General features: G+C 46.6%; 2 protein-coding genes across 4 annotated transcripts in view; both read left to right on the forward strand.

Moving 5' to 3' along the window:
* Positions 1 to 23,987, forward strand: part of LOC136572292 (zinc finger protein 850-like) — a 722,303-nt gene that overhangs the window by 273,635 nt on the left and 424,681 nt on the right. The gene's annotated exons all lie outside the window — the stretch shown is intronic.
* The window catches only part of LOC136572297 (uncharacterized), a 35,018-nt gene continuing 32,780 nt past the window's right edge, over positions 21,750 to 23,987 (forward strand). The window contains exon 1 of the mRNA XM_066572759.1: positions 21,750 to 22,769. Within this exon, the coding sequence (XP_066428856.1) occupies positions 22,499 to 22,769 (271 nt within the window). The 5' untranslated portion in view covers positions 21,750 to 22,498. The remainder of the gene's footprint in view (positions 22,770 to 23,987) is intronic.

Raw genomic sequence — 23,987 nt, forward strand, 5'->3', positions numbered from 1 at the left:
ATCTCCACCTGCGAGGGCGTTGAGCTACCTGACTACCTCTCAGAGTTTTCGGATGTCTCTTCTAAACAGTTGTCAGAAACCTTGCCTCCCCATAGAGAATGGGATTGCAAAACTGAGTTGGTTCCTGGGGCCAAACTTTCAAAAGGCCGCATCTACAATGTTACAGTTCCGGAGAGGGAATCCATGAAGGAGTATATCCAGGATAGTTCGGCAAAGGAACACATCCGGCCCTCTGAGTCTCCAGTAGGTGCTGGCTTTTTCTTTGTGGAGAAGAAGGATGGAGGCCTCAGACCCTGTATAGATTACAGGGAGCTAAACAGGATCACAGTCAGAAACCAATACGCCCTTCCGCTCATCCCCGACCTCCTTAACCAGGTTGCCGGTGCCCAGTGGTTCTCTAGACTCGACCTAAGGGGAGCTTACAATCTAATTCGTATCCAGGAGGGGGATGAGTGGAAGACGGCATTTAATACGCCCCTCGGTCACTTTGAGTACCTTGTTATGCCATTTTGCAAAGGTTCATAAGTTCTGTCTTTCAGGATATCATGGGCGTGTTCATTGTAGTATATCTCGACAATATTCTGATTTTCTCCCCAGACTGGAAGACACATCGTGCGCATGTTCAGACTGTGCTAACTCGGCTCAGGTCTAACAAGTTATTCACAAAACTTGAGAAATGTGTTTTTGGTGTGCCAAAAATCTTGTTCTTGGGATATGCCATTACACCATGGGATACCCAGATGGATCCTGGAAAGGTGAAAGCCATTACGGAGTAGGCCCAACCAGTCACCTTGAAGGCCCTGGGTTTCACTAATTACTATCGCAAGTTCATTAAGAACTTCTCTGTGGTGGCTAAACAGATCTCACCAGGAAGGGGGCAGATGTGAGTACCTGGTCTTCTGATGCGCGCTTGCGCCTTTACTACTCTAAAGGTTGCCTTCTCTTCTGCACCCATCCTCGTCCAACCGGAACATACCTGCCCATTTGTGATGGAGGTGGATGCCTCTGAGTTTGGAGTTGGGGCGGTACTTTCTCGAGGTCCGTCCACACTCACAAATCTTGGACCATGTGCCTATTTTTCTTTCAATATATTTTATTGATTTTACAGTATATATATAACTTTACTATGTCAAGAACTGATAGAGTCGTGAATTCCACTTCTCATCTTGTTGTTGTAACCGTTAAAAGAGAACTTATGAAACCACTAAGATATGATTGTTACATTCTATTACTTGACAGACAGGGGCAGCGGGGAGGGTAGGAAGTGGGGGTTGGGGTCGAGGGGGAAGGGGAGGGGGCGGGGGGGTGTCGGGAGGGGGGGGGGTGCTCCAGGTTGGACCCCCTGGTTAGCTTACCACTTATGGTGTGGGCCGGTCACTCATAGTTGCCACTCTGCAGCCACCTAGTGAATGAATGTGAGTTGCGTGCACTTATCCAAACCGCCCAGGTGCGATAAAAGCTCTCGTGTCTAGTTATGTCGTCCTGTGTCCTCAGTTTCTCTAGTCGCTCGATTTCGTCCATCGCCCCCACCCACGCACATCTGGGAATTTCGATGTCCTGTTTCCAGAATCTGGGAATTACTTGTCTTGTGGCCATAATGAAAAATTTCAACAGGCCTTTTTTAAGTGAGTGGGTGCCGGGTGGAGGGATGGACAATAGCGCCGCCTCCGGCGTCAGGGACAATGGTTCCCTGTTCACCTTCTCGTATAGCTTCTCTATGTCTTTCCATATGGGTGTAATCATGGGGCACTCCCACCATATGTGCAGCATCGAACCCACTTCCCCATGGCATCGCCAGCAAGTATCTGACGTCGCTGGAAAGAGAGAGTGGAGTCTTTCCGGTGTCATGTACCACCTTGATAAGATTTTGAAATTCAATTCTTGTAACCTACTAGACACCGACATCTTGTGGGTGTATTGGAATGCCTTGTTCCAGAGCTCTCCGGGGATGGATCGACCCAGCGCCTCCTCCCAAGCAGTAATCCACCTGGGGGTGTGGTCACCTAATCGCTCTTCTAGTATTTGACTATATAATAATGACACAGTGTGTCTAGGTGCCTCTTCCATGACACACAATCTCTCGAAGGGTGTGAGATCCAGGTTCCACCCTCGCTCAGGTCTTATCTTTCCCAGGTAGCTTCGAACCTGCAGATATTGCATCCATGAGCCCGGGGGAGTCCCCCCATTCCCCTGTAAGCTCGCCCTGTCGCGGAGGCCCTGGGCGTCTAGTACCTCTCCCACCCTTGCCTCCGCTCCAGAGGGCAGGAATCCCAGACTACGAGTGTCCAGGGTTGCCGGGATCTGCGGGTTTCCTACTAATGGGGTGAGGGCACCCGGGATGGATGTTCGGCACCCTCCCCTCCATGCCCCCAGGAGAGTGACCATCAGGGCCGAGGTTCCCACTTTTTCCCCTTTAACCCCTTTCGGGATCCAGAATGCCCCCTTTGGTAAGAGGGTGTTGTTCTCTTCTTCTATTTGCACCCATAATTTATCTGACCTGTGGTGGTATAAATCTAATATTAGGGTACCGATTGTGGCTTTATGGTAGAGATATATGTCAGGGAGGCCTACCCCCCCTTTGGACTTTGGTTTGGTTAGGCTTTTGTAGCTAAGCCTTTTAGATCCTCCCCTCCATATAAAGCGAAGTATATGACTTCTCAATCTGTCGAAGAAGGTTTTCGGGGGGTTGCATGGTGCGGTTTGGAATATGTATAGGAGCCGTGGGAGGACATCCATCTTGACTGCATTCATCCTACCGAACCATGACAGTGACCCTCCTGCCCATCCCTCCAGGTCTCTTTTCAGAGTTGATAACAGGGGCTTGTAATTTAATTCGTATAGTTGAGTTGGGTCGGGTGGGATCTGGATCCCTAGATATTTAATTGAGTCTCGTCCCCACTGGAACGGGAGAGCTGTGGCTATGTTCCCAGCCTCTTGTTGTGGGATCGTAATATTCAAAACTACCGACTTTTGGACATTTACTTTATAGTTGCTGAGCTTACCAAAGGTGGCAAACTCTTGCATGATATTGGGGAAGCCTATACGGGGTTCAGTGACATACAGCAGGAGGTCGTCCGCATATAGTGATAGTTTATGTTCCTCCTTTCCGCTCCGTATTCCGCGTATTGATGGATTATTCCTGATGGCGTTTGCAAGTGCCTCCATAACCAGAATATATAGGGTGGGGGACAGGGGACACCCCTGTCGCGTGCCATTCCCGACCTCAAATGGGGCTGACAGCTTGCCGTTGACCCTGACCTGTGCCGAGGGGCGATGGTAGAGGGCCATTATCCATGCTATTGCTCTGGGGCCAAGTCCCACCTTCCGGAGGGTTGCTTCTAGGAATTTCCAGCTGATTCTGTCGAACGCTTTTTCGGCGTCCACAGACAGCAGACATAATGGTGTCCCCTCCTTTCTAGCCCGATCGATCAGGACCAGGGTCTTTATGGAGTTATCTCTTGCTTCTCTCCCCAAGACGAAACCCACTTGGTCCCCGTGAATAATCCGGGGGACTGCAGGATTCAATCTATTAGCTATCATTTTGGAAAAAATTTTTAGATCACAGTTGATAAGTGAGATTGGTCGGTAGCTGCCGCACAACAGGGGGTCCTTTCCTGGTTTGGGTATCAGAACTATGTGTGCCTGGAGGGCCTGGGGTGGGAAGGGACAGCCCCCGGATACCTCGTTAAATGCTTGGAGCATCATATCTATAATCAGGTCTCCGCATATTTTATAAAATCTCTGGGGGAACCCGTCCGGGCCCGGGCTCTTCCCTGCTTTAATTTCTGAGAGTACCCGCCTGAACTCCTCTGATTCAAAATCTCTTTCTAGTCCCCCGGATTCCTCCGGTGGGAGGGACCCGGGGGCGTAGAGGTCCAGATATTCCGCTATTTTTTGTGTGTGCTGAGTTTCTGTCTCGGTCCCCGGCTCACGTATGTTATATAATTTGGAGTAAAATAGTCTAAATTCCTCCAATATTTCCTGTGGGGAGTGAACCCGCCCGCCCCCTGAGGAGTTAATAGAGTGTATGTGCGGGTGGGTCGCCCTTGGATGTAATGCTCTGGCGAGCCAACTACCGCTCTTATCGCCATATTCGTAGTATCCGGCTTGCAATTTGTCTCTTCTGCAGAGAGCTTTTTGGTCTAGGATATCTAGTATTTTATGCCGGAGTTCCGATATCTCCGCTTGGAGGATAGTGGAAGAGGCTGCTTTATTGGAGGTTTCTTTTGAGTTTAGTTCTTGTATTAATTGGGTGAGGCGCGCGGTGTGGTCTTTTTTGATCCTCGCACTGTGTGAGATGAAAACTCCTCTCAACACACATTTAAGGGTTTCCCATTTTATTGGGGCGCTCGTGGGGTCTGACTCGTGATCTTTTTTAAAGTTTTCTATCGTCTTCTTAATGTCGTGCAAGCATGCGGTGTCCTTGAGTAAGTTCTCATTAAGACACCATGTACGTGTTCCCCCCGTGTTGTCCCCCGAGCCCAGGGACGCATATATCGGAGAGTGGTCGGACCATAGAAATATGTCCATAGAGCACCTAGGGGCCCCGTCGAGCAAACCATGTGAAATGAATACATAGTCAATCCTACTATACGAGTTGTGTGCTGTGGAGTGAAAACTATAGTCTCGCTTACCCGGGTGGAGGATGCGCCATAGGTCGATCAGATCCATACTCACGAGTGTCTTTTGTACTTTGCGGATGGCAGCTTTGGTTAGTGCTGAACGTCCCGTGGAGGAATCCAGTCGGGGCTCCATGCACATGTTGAAGTCACCTCCTAACACGATCGGAGTCCCCTCTGCAAAGTCTGAAAGTCCCCGAAGAGCCCTGGAGGCGAACCCCACCTGTCCTTGGTTGGGAAAATACATATTGGCAATTGTGAAAATTTTGTTAGCAATAAGTATCTTTATGAATATGTACCGTTCGTCTTCATCTGACTTCTGTGCCAGCACCTCTGGGGCCAATGACTTGTGCAGGGCTATAGAGACCCCACAGGTTTTGTTTTCAGGGTGAGTGGAGTGAAACCATTTAGTATAATATTTGTTTCTACTGCAGTCCGGCGCACCGGTACGCGGGAAATGTGTTTCTTGGAGCATTACTATCAGCACCCTTTTCCTGTGGAGCCTGTACAGCACCTGGTTGCGCTTGTTGGGACAATTAAGGCCCTTTGCGTTGAAGGAGCATATTGTTAGATTAGCCATTGGAGTATGCTGTGGGTTGACCATATTGTGTGGGCATCTTGGCCCTGTGTCTTACCCAAGGGTGTCACCTGGAGCTGGGGGGGGGGGGTAGGGGCCAAACATAAGGGTGGATCAGGGCGGGGAGGGGGGGAAACTTAAAACCACAAATGAACATTGATAACGAAACAATTATTAATATCGTAGTCCGATGTGGTAAACCTTCTAGAACTAATAGACGGCTGACGTCTATGCAGCAACGTGATGCTGCGGTCCCTAGTGGGAGGGAGGCTGGGTGAGTCAAGTCCACGAGCCGTGCCTCCCCACCCCACATCTGTTGTGAAACATTATGGTGGGCATCCAGACCTTTACGAGAGAAGAATGAGAGGGACGGATAGGTATAGTAAGCAGGAAGAGGTATAGTAATCAGAGGGATGTGATTGAGTGCATGTATGAATGTTAGAGCAGGTGAGAGGAGTTTGTCGTTATTTGGGAGAGCCCAGAGAAGTCCCCTTTTTCTCTTGCGCCTAGGAGGGGCGCATTTTGAGATGAAGGGAGAGGAGAGCAGACAGATTGCAACAAAGAGGTTCAACATGTGGAAGAATAATTGGGTGTCTGAGATCTTGCTTGGAGGTCCGTTGTGATATTATGTCCTTTCCGGGGGTGTGGTTAGTCGGCCTCTGTATGGTAGTTTTAATAGTTCTTTCCGCGGTCTTTGTGCGTTTCGGGCCGAAACTTTCTCTCTGGTTTTTGGACTTGTCGTTGAGGGCGGTGCTTCTGTATGATGGGTTCGTCGGGTCCTCTCTTCTGCTGATGTCGTTCAGGGTTCAGTAAGGCTTCATGCAGGTTTTAGTCACGCCAGACTCACTTGGGATGTTCTCTTGGTGGGCGAACCCTATCGTCCTTATGTGGCTGTTTACGTTTGGAGGTAGCTACTTGCCACTGGTCTCGAGGGGGTTGTGGAGTCGGTGCGCTTGTTCTCTGCCATTCTGGTAGCGAAACCATCGGAAGTTTCAATGTTGTAAGGAACTTGGGTAAGTCGCCTAGTGATCTAAATATAACTGTCTCTTGCCCGGTGCCTGCTATCAGCTGGAATGGGTATCCCCATCTGTATGGAATTTCTTTTTCTTTGAGGATTGTCAATAGGGGTCTCAATGCTCGGCGTTGCTGGAGCGTTCTTCTGGATAAATCTGGTAGTATAAGTAGGTTCCTGTCGCCAAATTTTATCGGACCTTTGGATCTGATCAGGCGTAGGATCTCCTCTTTTTCCTTGTAGAAATGGATCCTACACACCACGTCTCGTGGTCTCGCAGGATCTATTGATCTAGGGCCCAGCGCCCTGTGGATCCTATCTACTTCGATTGGGTTGTTCGGGTTTCTGTTCAGGAGATCGCCGAAGCATTTCTGCGCCCAGGCCTCTAGATGTTTGTTCTCGACTTCCTCACTTAGTCCCCGTATTCTCAAGTTGTTTCGCCTATGGCGATTTTCTATGTCATCTAATTGGGTTGCTAACTCGGCGATTTGGCTCGCGTGTTCACATAAGATGTCATGATGCTCGTCTATTCGGTGGAATACTTGTTCTTGTGTCTCTTCTGTTTCCATGAGACGTTGTCCCATCTGGTGGATTTCTCTTTGTAGGGACTGTAGCGCGGATTTTTGGGATGAGGCAAACTGGGCAAAGAGGTTGTCTAAGTCCCTTTTAGTAGGAATGGATCGGAGGTGTTCCTTCCAATTCCAATCGTCCGAGTCTGATTCGGATGACTGTATCTGGTTGCTGGTGTCGCCCTGGGGTTGGTGCGATTTTGTGCTCATGCTACGCTTTCCTGGCCTTGGTGTGTCTTGCTGGGCTGAGATTGCAGTTGCGGGGATATGCCGCTCAGTGTGCTCATTGCTGTTGCCCCTTATCTGGAGCGCAGGTGTGTATGGCACCTCTTTCCTCCTTGCCCCTTGTCTCGTGTGCGCTCCCCTTTCATGATCTTTTGGTGGGGGGGCCCACCAATCTGAGTCTCTGGGGTCTATGGGGAGTTCTTTCCCCTTATTTCCTTGGGGCCTTGGTGGTGATCCTGGGGGATCTGCCCCCTCCTCCTCACTTTCCTGGGGGAGCTCCAGGGGCTTATATGCCTGTTTAATAGCATCTGCTTGCCCCTTCTTCTGCCCCTCAGCGCCCCTGCCCCCTGTGGGTATCTGTTTTTTCTCAGTGGGGGTTAAGGGGTTAATGTGGTTCCCCGCCCCTGTACCTGCGCGTTCTTCTGTGGCTCCCCGGGTGTCTGCGCTGCTCTCCGCCGTCCTCCCGGCCGCCGCGTCCCGATCTCTCCCCACTTCCGGTCTCGGGGTTGGGGAAGATGGCGGCCGTGCGCGCACTTCCGGTGGGGCCTCTCTGCTTTGCGGCTCCGGCCTCGGGTGTTCTGCAGCCGCCGGAGATGGTGAGTACCTGTTGTCTGGTGTCGGGGGGCAGCTGGGGCTCTCCATCGGCTCGCGGCGGGTGTCCGGCGGTTCGCGGTGTTCGCGCGGTCGCGCGCTTTCCTCCGGCGCCATTCCACTCGGCTGGGCTGCAGGTGGTGGCGGGCTTGTGTGCGGTGCTCCCCTTTGCGGCTGGATCGGGGAGTTGTCGCTCCGACCGGAGTCTTCGTCCTCCGCTGGCCGGCGTCTTCTCCCTTTTCTCTCCTCCGTCTGTGTCGCCGGAGGTTGCTTCCCGCCTTTGTCCTCCTGCTGCTTGCGGCGCTCACCGGCGGTCGTGATGAAGCGATCCAGCGGTCCCGCGTCTTCTTCTCTGCCTCCTGGCGTGCTCTCTCCTCTCTTCTTCTTGCCCATTTCTGCTTTTGGGCTATTGCTGGAAGGTCTGGATGCCTTTTTTAGTTAATTTTGGCGTGGGAAGGACGGAGCTCCTGTTGTGTGCGACTTAGCTCCTCATGGTCCAGGCCACGCCCCCCCATGTGCCTATTTTTCTAGAAGGTTTTCCTCTACGGAATGGCACTACGATATTGGCAATTGGGAGTTAATTGCTATTAAGTGGGCTTTTGAAGAGTGGAGGCATTTTTTGGAAGGGGCACGCCATCAGATCACGGTACTCACAGACCATAAGAACCTTATTTATTTAGATTCAACTAAGAAGTTGAATGCGTGACAAGCCCATTGGGCCCTATTCTTTTCACGCTTTAGTTTTCTAATTACCTATCGACCTGGCTCGAAGAATGTGAGGGCTGATGCCTTATCTAGGAGTTTGGCACTCCGGAACCACCTGAGTCTGAGCCTGAGACTATCCTCCCCCCTGGAGTGGTTCTCGCCACTGTCTCCTCTGACCTCGCACCTCTGATTCATGCTGCACAGCACTCTGCCCCTGAAGCCCTTCTGGAAGGCAAATTGTTTGTTCCTCTGCTGTTGAGGTTAAAAGTGTTAGAGGAGATGCATGCCTCAGTCCTAGCTGGTCATCCTGGTATCTGGGGAACTCATGAACTACTTTCCAGAATATATCGGTGGCCGCATATGGCTAGGGACGTTCGGACATTTATCACTGCTTGTCCGATGTGCACTAGGGGGAAGAATGCCAGATGTCCTGAGGGGCCTCTTCTTCCCTTACCCATTCTGTGCAGGCCTTGGTCACATCTGTCCATGGACTTCATAAATCGTTTTGCCATCATCATTTGGGTCATTGTGGATTGGTTCTTTATGATGTCACATTTTGTCAAACGGACAAACCGAGAGAATGAATCAAGAATTGATTCAATACCTACGACTGTTTGTTTCTGATAATCAGTATCAATGGGTTAATTTTTTACCTCTCGCCGAGTTGGCCATAAGCATTCATGTAAATTCGGCATCTCAGGTCTCGCTGTTTCTCTGTAATTATGGGTTCCATCCCCGATTTTCTTTTCCTGCTCCTTCAGTTTCTGACAGGCTATCTGTGGATTCTGCTATCGATGAACTGTGCACAGTTTGGACCCATGTTCGTAAGAACCTTCAGGGTTCTCAGGGAAGACTTCTCAGTCAGGCTAACAAAAGACGCATGATCTTGGCACCCTTTGTGGTTGGGGAACAGTTTTTACTTGCCTCAAAAAACTTGAAACTTAAGCTGGCTTCCCGCTTTGTTCGTTCTGCCAGCATCTCTAAGGTGGTGAACCCAGTGGTGTATAGACTGTCTCTTCCGCGGTCTTGGAAGATTCTGATGTCTTTCACAAAGGGTTGCTGAAAAAATATGTAAGCCCAGTTTTGCCCGCCCAGAACCTGCCCTCTCCTGCTCTTGTACAGGGGGAACTGGAGTGTGAGGTAGAGCACTTGATTGATGCCCGGCGTGTCAGAGGCGTTCTACAATACTTGGTGCACTGGAGGGGTTTTGGCCCTGAGGACCGTACTTGGATTCCCACTCGGGATGTGCATGCACCATAGTTGGTTCAATGGTTCCACAGGGTGTTTCCCCTTAAGCCCGCTCCAGACTGTGGTGGTCTGGGGGCCCCCTGTAGAAGGGGGGGAGGTAATGTCAGGACCGGCGGCTCGCGGGTCCTCCATATCCTCACCGCCGGTCCTGTCACCCAGGTGGCTGCCGTGCGGCACAGGGGAGCACCGCTCCTCCTCACCGCCGGGTTGCTAGGGATGCGGTGGGTACCGCCCCACGCCGTGTCCTTGGTGCTAAGGCAACCCGGCATGCTTTTCGGTCGCTGCCTCCTGCAGGAATGGGGGAAGGTTCCCCAGCGTGGCTGGGTGTTCTCAGTTGCTGTCAGACTCCCCACCTCCAACCCTAATCAGCTGCTGGGGCGGGAGCTCTGACAGTATTTAAACCCTGTCTGTGCGTTTCCCTTACCAGTGTTAGTTTGGTTTTCCTGCTACACCAGCATACTTCTTGTTGGGACTCCTGACTCTCTGTTTTTGGACCTGACGTTGCCTTTTGCCTGACCCTCTTGTACCGTGTACCCCCTCGTTGCCGACCCGGATAGTCTGACTCTCCTTGCTGTTGTTTATTCCAGTGTCTGTCTGTTCGTTAGTCCCGGTGTTCCTCTTCCCTAGTCAGTGTAGGGACCATCGCCCAGTTGTTGCCCTGGGGCTTAGCCCAGGGGGGCAAGTACGTAAGAGCAGGGATTGCGGGTATTTTCAGGGACCTCTAGTTTCCCGAATCCAGAGTCCTGACACTGTGTCTCCTTCCTTTCAGTTTCATCCCATTGCTTCTAGTCTTGTACAGATGAGAATAGGGCTGATCCCTCTGCAGTGTGACGGCCCTTCAGATATTTGTAGACCGCTATTAAAGGGGTTGTCCCGCGGCAGCAAGTGGGTCTATACACTTCTGTATGGCCATATTAATGCACTTTGTAATGTACATTGTGCATTAATTATGAGCCATAAAGAAGTTATCAAAAGTTTTTTACTTACCTGCTCCGTTGCTGGCGTCCTCGTTCCCATGGAGCCGACTAATTTTCGGCCTCTGATGGCCAAATTAGCCGCGCTTGCGCAGTCCGGGTCTTCTGCTCTCTTCAATGGAGCCGCTCGTGCAGAATGCCGGCTCCGTGTAGCTCCGCCCCGTCACGTGCCGATTCCAGCCAATCAGGAGGCTGGAATCGGCAATGGACCGCACAGAAGAGCTGCGGTCCACGGAGGGAGCAGACACCGGCGGCCATCTTCAGCAGGTAAGTATGAAGACGCCGGACCGCCGGGATTCAGGTAAGCGCTGAGCGGTTTGTTTTTTTAACCCCTGCATCGGGGTTGTCTCGCGCCGAACGGGGGGGGTTAAAAAAAAAAAAAAAACCCGTTTCGGCGCGGGACAACCCCTTTAAGTCTCCTCTCAGCCTTCTCTTCTGCTAAACATTCCCAGATCCTTTACCCGTTCCTCATAGGACATGATTTGCAGACCGCTCACCCTCTTGGTAACTCTTCTCTGAACTTGCTTCAGTTTGTCTGTCTTTTTTTTATACCCCTCCCATAACTTGCTGGACAAGTACCGGTTTTCACATTATGTTTTACATTACCCCCAGAGGGCAATAGATACCCTATGGTGTATTGTATTAGATACCCTATGGTGTATTGTATTAGATACCCTACGGTGTATTGTATTAGATACCCTACGGTGTATTGTATTAGATACCCTACGGTGTATTGTATTGGATACCCTACGGTGTATTGTATTAGATACCCTACGGTGTAGTGTATTAGATACCCTACAGTGTATTGTATTAGATAACCTACGGTGTATTGTATTAGATACCCTACGGTGTATTGTATTAGATACCCTACGGTGTAGTGTATTAGATACCCTACGGTGTAGTGTATTAGATACCCTACGGTGTATTGTATTAGATAACCTACGGTGTATTGTATTAGATACCCTATGGTGTATTGTATTAGATACCCTACGGTGTATTGTATTAGATACCCTACGGTGTATTGTATTAGATACCCTATGGTGTATTGTATTAGATACCCTATGGTGTATTGTATTAGATACCCTACGGTGTATTGTATTAGATACCCTACGGTGTATTGTATTAGATACCCTACGGTGTATTGTATTGGATACCCTACGGTGCATTGTATTAGATACCCTACGGTGTAGTGTATTAGATACCCTACGGTGTATTGTATTAGATAACCTACGGTGTATTGTATTAGATACCCTACGGTGTATTGTATTAGATACCCTACGGTGTATTGTATTAGATACCCTACGGTGTATTGTATTGGATACCCTACGGTGCATTGTATTAGATACCCTACGGTGTAGTGTATTAGATACCCTACGGTGTATTGTATTAGATAACCTACGGTGCATTGTATTAGATACCCTACGGTGTAGTGTATTAGATACCCTACGGTGTATTGTATTAGATAACCTACGGTGTATTGTATTAGATACCCTATGGTGTATTGTATTAGATACCCTACGGTGTATTGTATTAGATACCCTACGGTGTATTGTATTAGATACCCTATGGTGTATTGTATTAGATACCCTATGGTGTATTGTATTAGATACCCTACGGTGTATTGTATTAGATACCCTACGGTGTATTGTATTAGATACCCTACGGTGTATTGTATTGGATACCCTACGGTGCATTGTATTAGATACCCTACGGTGTAGTGTATTAGATACCCTACGGTGTATTGTATTAGATAACCTACGGTGTATTGTATTAGATACCCTACGGTGTATTGTATTAGATCCCCTACGGTGTATTGTATTAGATACCCTACGGTGTATTGTATTAGATACCCTACGGTGTATTGTATTAGATACCCTACGGTGTATTGTATTAGATACCCTACGGTGTATTGTATTAGATACCCTACGGTGTATTGTATTGGATACCCTACGGTGCATTGTATTAGATACCCTACGGTGTAGTGTATTAGATACCCTACGGTGTATTGTATTAGATAACCTACGGTGTATTGTATTAGATACCCTATGGTGTATTGTATTAGATACCCTACGGTGTATTGTATTAGATACCCTACGGTGTATTGTATTGGATACCCTACGGTGTATTGAATTGGATACCCTACGGTGCATTGTATTAGATACCCTACGGTGTATTGTATTAGATACCCTACGGTGTATTGTATTAGATACCCTACGGTGTATTGTATTAGATACCCTACGGTGTATTGTATTAGATAACCTACGGTGTATTGTATTAGATACCCTACGGTGTATTGTATTAGATACCCTACGGTGTATTGTATTAGATCCCCTACGGTGTATTGTATTAGATACCCTACGGTGTATTGTATTAGATCCCCTCTGGTGTATTGTATTAGATACCCTACGGTGTATTGTATTAGATACCCTATGGTGTATTGTATTAGATACCCTATGGTGTATTGTATTAGATCCCCTACGGTGTATTGTATTAGATCCCCTACGGTGTATTGTATTAGATACCCTACGGTGTATTGTATTAGATACCCTCTGGTGTATTGTATTAGATACCCTCTGGTGTATTGTATTAGATACCCTCTGGTGTATTGTATTAGATACCCTACAGTGTATTGTATTAGATCCCCTCTGGTGTATTGTATTAGATACCCTACGGTGTATTGTAATAGATACCCTACGGTGTATTGTAATAGATACCCTACGGTGTATTGTATTAGATACCCTACGGTGTCTTGTATTAGATCCCCTACGGTGTAGTGTATTAGATACCCTACGGTGTATTGTATTAGATACCCTACGGTGTATTGTATTAGATGCCCTACGGTGTATTGTATTAGATACCCTACGGTGTATTGTATTAGATACCCTACGGTGTATTGTATTAGATACCCTACGGTGTATTGTATTAGATCACCTACGGTGTATTGTATTAGATACCCTCTGGTGTATTGTATTAGATACCCTCTGGTGTATTGTATTAGATATCCTACGGTGTATTGTAATAGATACCCTACGGTGTATTGTATTAGATACCCTACGGTGTCTTGTATTAGATCCCCTACGGTGTAGTGTATTAGATACCCTACGGTGTATTGTATTAGATACCCTACGGTGTATTGTATTAGATGCCCTACGGTGTATTGTATTAGATACCCTACGGTGTATTGTATTAGATACCCTACGGTGTAGTGTATTAGATACCCTACGGTGTATTGTATTAGATCACCTACGGTGTATTGTATTAGATACCCTCTGGTGTATTGTATTAGATACCCTCTGGTGTATTGTATTAGATATCCTACGGTGTATTGTATTAGATAACCTACGGTGTATTGTATTAGATACCCTACGGTGTATTGTATTAGATACCCTACGGTGTATTGTATTAGATCCCCTACGGTGTATTGTATTAGATACCCTACGGTGTATTGTATTAGATCCCCTCTGGTGTATTGTATTAGATACCCTACGGTGTATTGTATTAGATACCCTATGGTGTATTGTATTAGATACCCTATGGTGTATTGTATTAGATCCCCTACGGTGTATTGTATTAGATCCCCTACGGTGTATTGTATTAGATACCCTACGGTGTATTGTATTAGATACCCTCTGGTGTATTGTATTAGATACCCTCTGGTGTATTGTATTAGATACCCTCTGGTGTATTGTATTAGATACCCTACAGTGTATTGTATTAGATCCCCTCTGGTGTATTGTATTAGATACCCTACGGTGTATTGTAATAGATACCCTACGGTGTATTGTAATAGATACCCTACGGTGTATTGTATTAGATACCCTACGGTGTCTTGTATTAGATCCCCTACGGTGTAGTGTATTAGATACCCTACGGTGTATTGTATTAGATACCCTACGGTGTATTGTATTAGATGCCCTACGGTGTATTGTATTAGATACCCTACGGTGTATTGTATTAGATACCCTACGGTGTATTGTATTAGATACCCTACGGTGTATTGTATTAGATCACCTACGGTGTATTGTATTAGATACCCTCTGGTGTATTGTATTAGATACCCTCTGGTGTATTGTATTAGATATCCTACGGTGTATTGTAATAGATACCCTACGGTGTATTGTATTAGATACCCTACGGTGTCTTGTATTAGATCCCCTACGGTGTAGTGTATTAGATACCCTACGGTGTATTGTATTAGATACCCTACGGTGTATTGTATTAGATGCCCTACGGTGTATTGTATTAGATACCCTACGGTGTATTGTATTAGATACCCTACGGTGTAGTGTATTAGATACCCTACGGTGTATTGTATTAGATCACCTACGGTGTATTGTATTAGATACCCTCTGGTGTATTGTATTAGATACCCTCTGGTGTATTGTATTAGATATCCTACGGTGTATTGTATTAGATACCCTACGGTGTATTGCATTAGATATCCTACGGTGTATTGTATTAGATACCCTACGGTGTATTGCATTAGATACCCTACGGTGTATTGTATTAGATCCCCTACGGTGTATTGTATTAGATACCCTACGGTGTATTGTATTAGATACCCTACGGTGTATTGTATTAGATACCCTACGGTGTAGTGTATTAGATACCCTACGGTGTATTGTATTAGATACCCTACGGTGTATTGTATTAGATACCCTACGGTGTATTTTATTAGATACCCTACGGTGTATTGTATTAGATACCCTACGGTGTAGTGTATTAGATACCCTACGGTGTATTGTATTAGATACCCTACGGTGTATTGTATTAGATACCCTACGGTGTATTGTATTAGATACCCTACGGTGTAGTGTATTAGATACCCTACGGTGTATTGTATTAGATACCCTACGGTGTATTGTATTAGATCCTCTACGGTGTATTGTATTAGATCCCCTACGGTGTATTGTATTAGATAGCCTACGGTGTATTGTATTAGATACCCTACGGTGTATTGTATTAGATCCCCTACGGTGTATTGTATTATATACCCTACGGTGTATTGTATTAGATACCCTACGGTGTATTGTATTAGATACCCTACGGTGTATTGTATTAGATATCCTACGGTGTAGTGTATTAGATACCCTACGGTGTATTGTATTAGATCACCTACGGTGTATTGTATTAGATACCCTCTGGTGTATTGTATTAGATATCCTACGGTGTATTGTATTAGATACCCTACGGTGTATTGCATTAGATATCCTACGGTGTATTGTATTAGATACCCTACGGTGTATTGTATTAGATACCCTCTGGTGTATTGTATTAGATATCCTACGGTGTATTGTATTAGATATCCTACGGTGTATTGTATTAGATACCCTACGGTGTATTGTATTAGATACCCTACGGTGTATTGTATTGGATACCCTACGGTGTAGTGCATTAGATACCCTACGGTGTATTGTATTAGATCCCCTACGGTGTATTGTAATAGATACCCTACGGTGTATTGTATTAGATACCCTACGGTGTATTGTATTAGATACCCTACGGTGTAGTGTATTAGATACCCTACGGTGTAGTGTATTAGATACCCTACGGTGTATTGTATTAGATACCCTACGGTGTATTGTATTAGATACCCTACGGTGTATTTTATTAGATACCCTACGGTGTATTGTATTAGATACCCTACGGTGTATTGTATTAGATACCCTACGGTGTATTGTATTAGATACCCTACGGTGTATTGTATTAGATACCCTACGGTGCATTGTATTGGATACCCTACGGTATATTGTATTGGATACCCTACGGTGTATTGTATTGGATACCCTACGGTGTATTGTATTAGATACCCTACGGTGTATTGTATTAGATACCCTACGGTGTATTGTATTAGATACCCTACGGTGTATTGTATTAGATACCCTACGGTGTATTGTATTAGATACCCTCTGGTGTATTGTATTAGATACCCTACGGTGTATTGTATTAGATCCCCTACGGTGTATTGTATTAGATACCCTACGGTGTATTGTATTAGATCCCCTACGGTGTATTGTATTAGATACCCTACGGTGTATTGTATTAGATCCCCTACGGTGTATTGTATTAGATCCCCTACGGTGTATTGTATTAGATACCCTACGGTGTATTGTATTAGATACCCTACGGTGTATTGTATTAGATAACCTACGGTGTATTGTATTAGATCCCCTACGGTGTATTGTATTAGATACCCTACGGTATATTGTATTGGATACCCTACGGTGTATTGTATTAGATACCCTACGGTGTATTGTATTAGATACCCTACGGTGTATTGTATTAGATACCCTACGGTGTATTGTATTAGATCCCCTACGGTGTATTGTATTAGATACCCTCTGGTGTATTGTATTAGATACCCTACGGTGTATTGTATTAGATCCCCTACGGTGTATTGTATTAGATACCCTACGGTGTATTGTATTAGATCCCCTACGGTGTATTGTATTAGATCCCCTACGGTGTATTGTATTAGATACCCTACGGTGTATTGTATTAGATCCCCTACGGTGTATTGTATTAGATACCCTACGGTGTAGTGCATTAGATACCCTACGGTGTATTGTATTAGATCCCCTACGGTGTATTGTAATAGATACCCTACGGTGTATTGTATTAGATACCCTACGGTGTATTGTATTAGATACCCTACGGTGTAGTGTATTAGATACCCTACGGTGTAGTGTATTAGATACCCTACGGTGTATTGTATTAGATACCCTACGGTGTATTGTATTAGATACCCTACGGTGTATTTTATTAGATACCCTACGGTGTATTGTATTAGATACCCTACGGTGTATTGTATTAGATACCCTACGGTGTATTGTATTAGATACCCTACGGTGTATTGTATTAGATCCCCTACGGTGTATTGTATTAGATCCCCTACGGTGTATTGTATTAGATACCCTACGGTGTATTGTATTAGATACCCTACGGTGTATTGTATTAGATAACCTACGGTGTATTGTATTAGATACCCTACGGTGTATTGTATTAGATACCCTACGGTATATTGTATTGGATACCCTACGGTGTATTGTATTAGATACCCTACGGTGTATTGTATTAGATACCCTACGGTGTATTGTATTAGATACCCTACGGTGTATTGTATTAGATACCCTACGGTGTATTGTATTAGATCCCCTACGGTGTATTGTATTAGATACCCTACGGTGTATTGTATTAGATACCCTACGGTGTATTGTATTAGATACCCTACGGTGTATTGTATTAGATCCCCTACGGTGTATTGTATTAGATACCCTCTGGTGTATTGTATTAGATACCCTACGGTGTATTGTATTAGATCCCCTACGGTGTATTGTATTAGATACCCTACGGTGTATTGTATTAGATCCCCTACGGTGTATTGTATTAGATCCCCTACGGTGTATTGTATTAGATACCCTACGGTGTATTGTATTAGATACCCTCTGGTGTATTGTATTAGATACCCTACGGTGTATTGTATTAGATACCCTCTGGTGTATTGTACGGATCGAGTGACGCTCAGGAGGGAGATCCGCATGGGATCTGGGAGCGTTCTGGTGTTATACAATAGGTTTATGTGGGACCATAATGTATACTGCTATGGTGATTAAAAGGTTAATGAACTTGGCTCTCAGGTCATTCTGTCAGGTAATAGTTGGTAATGGTCTCCCGCTGTGATTGGCCGGGGTGTCGTTGCCAGGCTGTTTTGAGGTAAAGCTGGCAGCGGGCGTTGATTGGTGGCCTAAAAAGAGCGGGAAGCTCTGCCCGTTGCTGGGCAGGAGTGGTGTGGTGGAAACCTATGTGATTGGATAACGGGAGTGGAGGGGGCTGTGAACAGAGGGCATTTAAGTAATCAGCAAAGAGGTCCCGGGCATCTTTGGCTGTAAAGCAGCTTGGATACAGACGCTTTGTGAGGATGGAGGACTTACTGCGGCAGTTAGTCATCAGAGCGGAGTCGGCTGGAGGTGAAGAATGGCTACGCAGCTGCTGGACCTTGCCTTTGCCATCAGTGAGCACTCCGGTTTGTCAGCCGGGGTTCTGGAGCCAGAACCAGAGGATCCTGTTATTAACATGGGTGATGTAGAGCAGGAAGCACTAGAGGGCGCTGAACAGGATGTGCTTGAGCTGTCTGCTACAGTGGACCCTGGATTGTATGCTCCGGAAGGAGAAGAGAGGCCCCGGGAGATGACATCACAGAAGCGCCAGAGGAAGAGGACCAGGGCTTACACGCCACCGAGGAGGAGAAGCGCGAGGAGAAGGGCTGCGCAGGAAGTGTCGCAGAGCCGAGGCAGGTGCCGTTCGTGAACAGGGTGCCGGTGAAGGGACATCTAACGGTGAGCGCGCTGGGGGCCGGGGGGGGCATTTATGCTGCGGGCAGTGCTGGAACAGGGGGGAGGGAGGGGGAGACACTAGGGTCCATATGTTCTCTCCTGCATACAGTTCCCTCCCTGCCTTTTGGCCCCCATCAGTTAATGGGTCCTTCAGGGTCCGGGGTATGTTCCAAGCAGGTTAACCCTATGCTGCAAGTGCATGCACGGCAGCCAGCTATGCCTCCCCAGCCAACTTCCCAGGCGAGGGTCAGTGGGCAGCATATTAACTCTTACAGACCAGTTCAATCTGCCCAGCTGGTGAATTCATCACTGTTGGCTAATGTTATGCATAATTTAACCCTTCCCAGCCCCTTAGCTCTGCCCAACCACTTAACCCTTCCCAGCCCCTTAGCTCTGCCCAACCACTTAACCCTTCCCAGCCCCTTAGCTCTGCCCAACCACTTAACCCTTCCCAGCCCCTTAGCTCTGCCCAACCACTTAACCCTTCCCAGCCCCTTAATCCTATCCAGCAGATTAACCCTCTCCTGGAGGAATGGCTGCTGCGTTTGTCACGCATAACGCAGGCAGAGGAGATGGGGTCTCAGCTGCCGAAATCACCAGGTCAAGGCGGACCTGGAGCGGGGTGCTTGGCTCCTGCAATGTCCTGGGATACAATTCCGGTGATTCCGGAGTTGGACAGGGCAGCAGGGGTGAATCACTCATGCTTCACAGAAGCGCTGGTTTGTGAAATTTCTCCTTTGGGTTTCCATCTGCCTCTATCGGTTAAGGAACGGATATGGAAAGGCGAGTTTGTGGATGTGATGTCCCTACTGCCTGTGGGAAAGGAATCGGTGAAGGCGGATAAAAAACCGGAGGAGAAAGAGGAGGATATTAGACGCCCGAAGCATTTTAACAGCTGGCTTCAGGCGTTCTGTATTTACGCTGCAGTATTGTTGGAACGGTCGCAAGTGAGTGCGGCTGGTTTATTCCAACATGTCGACATTGTCCTGGAAGCATACAGGGATTTTGGAGGAACAGCATGGTTTAATTATGACATGATGTTCCGTCAAAAGCTTGCTATTTATCCACATTTGAAGTGGGGAGTGAAGGATGTGGGCTTGTGGCTAAACCTTCTGTTGCCTGCAAAGCCTCCTATCTTGTGCAGGCAGCAGGGGGCGAGCAACACGCCCACGCGCCGGGGGGTGTGTTTTGCTTTTAATGAGGGTCAATGTAAATGGCTGCTTAATTGCAAATATAAACATGAATGCTCCTTTGGTAACGGATTACACCCGGCCATTAAATGTTTTAAAAAGGCTGCCTCCTTTCCAGCTGCATCGCTGTCACGTGACGCTCCCAGCAAGGGCCATGACTCCAGTGAGGCTGGCAAGCATGCTACCCTGGTTAGAGAGGTACCCCTGTCCGTTGGTAGGTCAACCTCGTTAAGGAGGGTTTTCGGAATGGATTCTTTGTACCAGAGTTTAAAGGACCGGGTTGTTTATGGACTAATAATTTGGTCTCTGTTGCTAAATGTCCTGCTGTTGTGAGAGAGAAGATTTTGAAGGAGGTCCAAGAGGGCCGGGTTGCAGGTCCATTTGTTTCACCTCTTTTTCAAAATGTTCGTATCTCTCCATTAGATTTGGTTCCGAAGAAGGAGCCTAACTCCTTCCAGATGATACACCACTTGTCTTATCCGGAAGGTGGTTCTCTGAATGACGAGGTGAATGCGGAGGAGTTTCCGGTAAAATATGCATCGTTTGACAATGCTTTGATTTTGTAGCGTCAGTTTGGGATCGGAGCATTAATGGCCAAGGTGGATATTCAATCTGCGTTCAGGTTGTTGCCTGTGTGCCAGGCCGGGTTTAACTCTTTGGGGTTCAATTTGAAGGTTGTTTTTATTTCGCTATGGCTTTGCCCAGGGGGTTTAAGGCTTCGTGTTTTTATTTTGAATTATTTTCCTCTTTTGTGGAGTGGGTTATAAGGCAAAAGTTCCCATGCGTTGGTGTAATGCATTACCTGGATGACTTCTTGTTCATCGGGAAGGCTGGCAGCTCAGATTGGGAGTTGGTTTAGAGGGCTTTATGTCCAGAATGCAGCAATTCGGAGTTCCACTTGCAGTGGAAAAAACAGTTTTTCCATATTAACGTCTGGAATTTTTAGGTGTAGTAGTTGATTCTGTCGCTATGATTTTTCTACTTCCCATGGCTAAGGGGTTGAGGCTGTCGGCTTTAATTAGTCAAATTTTGCGCAGAAAGAAGGCAACTTTGAAAGATTTACAGCTACTAGCTGGACTGCTTGCCTTTGCGGCAAGGGTGATTGTGTTAGGCCGGTGCCCATCGCGGCGGGTATTCGGGGCGATGAGAGGATTGAAATCGCCATGGTCGCATGTTCGGCTGTCAGCAGGGCTGAAGCAGGATTAGGCAGTTTGGCTCAAAATTTTAGTTGATTTTAATGGTCAGTCTGCGTTCAAATCAGTGGTACAGGCTGATGAGCTCGGCATAGGAGTGGCAGCGTCGGCAATTGGTTTTGGTGTAATTTATAAGCAGAGTTGGTCGGCGGGGTGTTGGCATGCGGCTTGGAGAGGTAACGGGTTTATCAAGGATAGATTGCTAGTTCAACTATTTCCTTTTGCAGTGTGGTTGCAGTTATGGGGCGAACAGTTAGCCAACAGGCGGGTTTGCTTCTGTTCAGATGACAGAAGGTTGGCGATCGCGCTTAATTGTGTGTCTGATAAATCAGAATTGGCAATGCAGCTTATTCGTGTGTTGGTCCGCTTATGTTTAAAATTTAATATAATATTGCGCATTAAAGAGGGTGTAAGTTGCGTTAGTGGGACTGCTGGATTTTATCTTGCTTACAGATGCAGTCCTTCAGGGAAGCGTTGCCCGGAGCGGATATTGCAGGAGTCAGTTGTCCGGACTGCCTTTGGGATCTGCAGGCGATTTAGTCTTCTCGATGCTGTCACGGTCTGTCTCGCCTAGGACGTGGCACGGTTATGTGGCGGCATGGAAGGATTGGGTGCTCTTTTGTGGAAGGAGAGGATTCCTGGATGATACGCAGGAGGTGCAATGTTTTATTGGCTATGTGTGTGAGAAATTGCAGTCCCAGTTGTCATATAATCCTGTAGTTAAGGTATTGGCTGGGATTTCTTTCTTTCAGATATGGAAAAACCTTCTACCCATTAATGCTCTGTTCCAGATTAAGCAGTTACTAAAAGGTTACAAATCTGTGGCATGTTCTCCAGATAAGCGGTCGGCTATTTCATTTGTTTCACTGGGAAAATTAGTCCGTTCCCTTCCATCCGTATGTAGGTCAGCTTATGAGGTGCAGTTGTTTAAGTGCGCCTTTTTGTTGGCCTACTTTGGAGCATTAAGGATGGGGGAGTTTTTATCTTTAGCCAGGTCATCACTTTCTCCGCTGCTGTGTTCAGATGTCTCTGATCACGGGAATTTTATTAAAGTTCTCTTGAGACATACGAAGACTGACAGGTCGGGAGAGGGGTGTGGATTCGGCTGTTTGCGAATGAGTGTGCAGATCTATGTCCGGTTAAGGCGTATCAGACGTTTTTGTCGATGTGGCCCCTGATTCCAGGTTCGCTGCTTATGCATGCAGATGGACAGTCGGTATCGAGGTTTTAGTTTAATATGGTTTTAAAGAAATGTTTAAGTTATGTGGCGACCGGACAGATGGCTGTTTAATTTTTCTCTCTTTGCAGGTCCTATGAGAACGATTGTCTGGATAGTTGGCCATTCGTTTGTTTTCTGGGCTAAGCAGCGTGCTGCGGAGCATTGTTATTCCGAGCTCTTGGGACTGAACAATGAACTTTTCGTTATGTATTGGGCCGGACGCCGAGGTATGCGTTGGGGCTCACTGATGTCAGAGCTGATTCAAAAGCTAGCTATTTGGCCTGTACCTGATATTCTGATCATTCATTTGGGAGGTAACAATGTTGGAAAGGGCAGCACTTTAGCGCTGTTAAGGGAAATTAAGTTGGGATGGGTGAGGGTTAGGGATAGGTTCCCTAGTTCGGTTTTGGTTTTGTTTTTTCAGAAATAATTCCGCGTTTGTTGTTGACATTGCCGGAGTTTAAGTATATTGAGAGGATCCGTAAAGAGTGAATCATGCCATGGCAAGGTTTTTAGGTAGTTTTTCAGGGTTTGCTTTTAGGCATACAGAGCTTGAGGGATTCATTGCTGGTCTGTTCAGGGACGATTTAGTCCATTGGTCAGACATTGGTTTGGACATTTTTAATGCTGATTTACAGGCAATGGTTGAAAAGGCTGCGCTGTCTGTGGGGGGGCCTTGTCATTGGTTATGACATGGCCTGTTGGGGATTTGTAGCCCGCATTAGGCGGGTGGGCAAGGGGGCTTGGGGATTGTGGTTGGTTTTAGCGCGTCTTAAAGACGGTATTTATTATTAATGGTGTTGTTTCATTTGATCCCCAAGTGTTAATAAAATCCCATCAATAAAGACCGCGGCCTTTTTGTTCCAACCTGGTTGTCCGTGTTTTATTTATCTATTATTAAAGGGTTAAGTTGGTGAGGATGTTGTAGCAAAGGTAAGTTAAGGAGAGCGTAAGATTCCATGTATTAGATACCCTATGGTGTATTGTATTAGATCCCCTACGGTGTATTCTATTAGATCCCCTACGGTGTATTGTATTAGATACCCTACGGTGTATTGTATTAGATACCCTACGGTGTATTGTATTAGATACCCTACGGTGTATTGTATTGGATACCCTACGGTGTATTGTATTAGATACCCTACGGTGTATTGTATTAGATACCCTACGGTGTATTGTATTAGATACCCTCTGGTGTATTGTATTGGATACCCTACGGTGTATTGTATTAGATACCCTACGGTGTATTGTATTAGATACCCTACGGTGTATTGTATTAGATCCCCTACGGTGTATTGTATTGGATACCCTACGGTGTATTGTATTAGATACCCTACGGTGTATTGTATTAGATACCCTACGGTGTATTGTATTAGATACCCTACGGTGTATTGTATTAGATACCCTACGGTGTATTGTATTAGATACCCTACGGTGTATTGTATTAGATACCCTACGGTGTATTGTATTAGATCCCCTACGGTGTATTGTATTAGATCCCCTACGGTGTATTGTATTAGATACCCTCTGGT

Source organism: Eleutherodactylus coqui, chromosome 7 (genome assembly GCF_035609145.1).
Source record: "Eleutherodactylus coqui strain aEleCoq1 chromosome 7, aEleCoq1.hap1, whole genome shotgun sequence".
Lineage (NCBI taxonomy): Eukaryota > Metazoa > Chordata > Amphibia > Anura > Eleutherodactylidae > Eleutherodactylus > Eleutherodactylus coqui.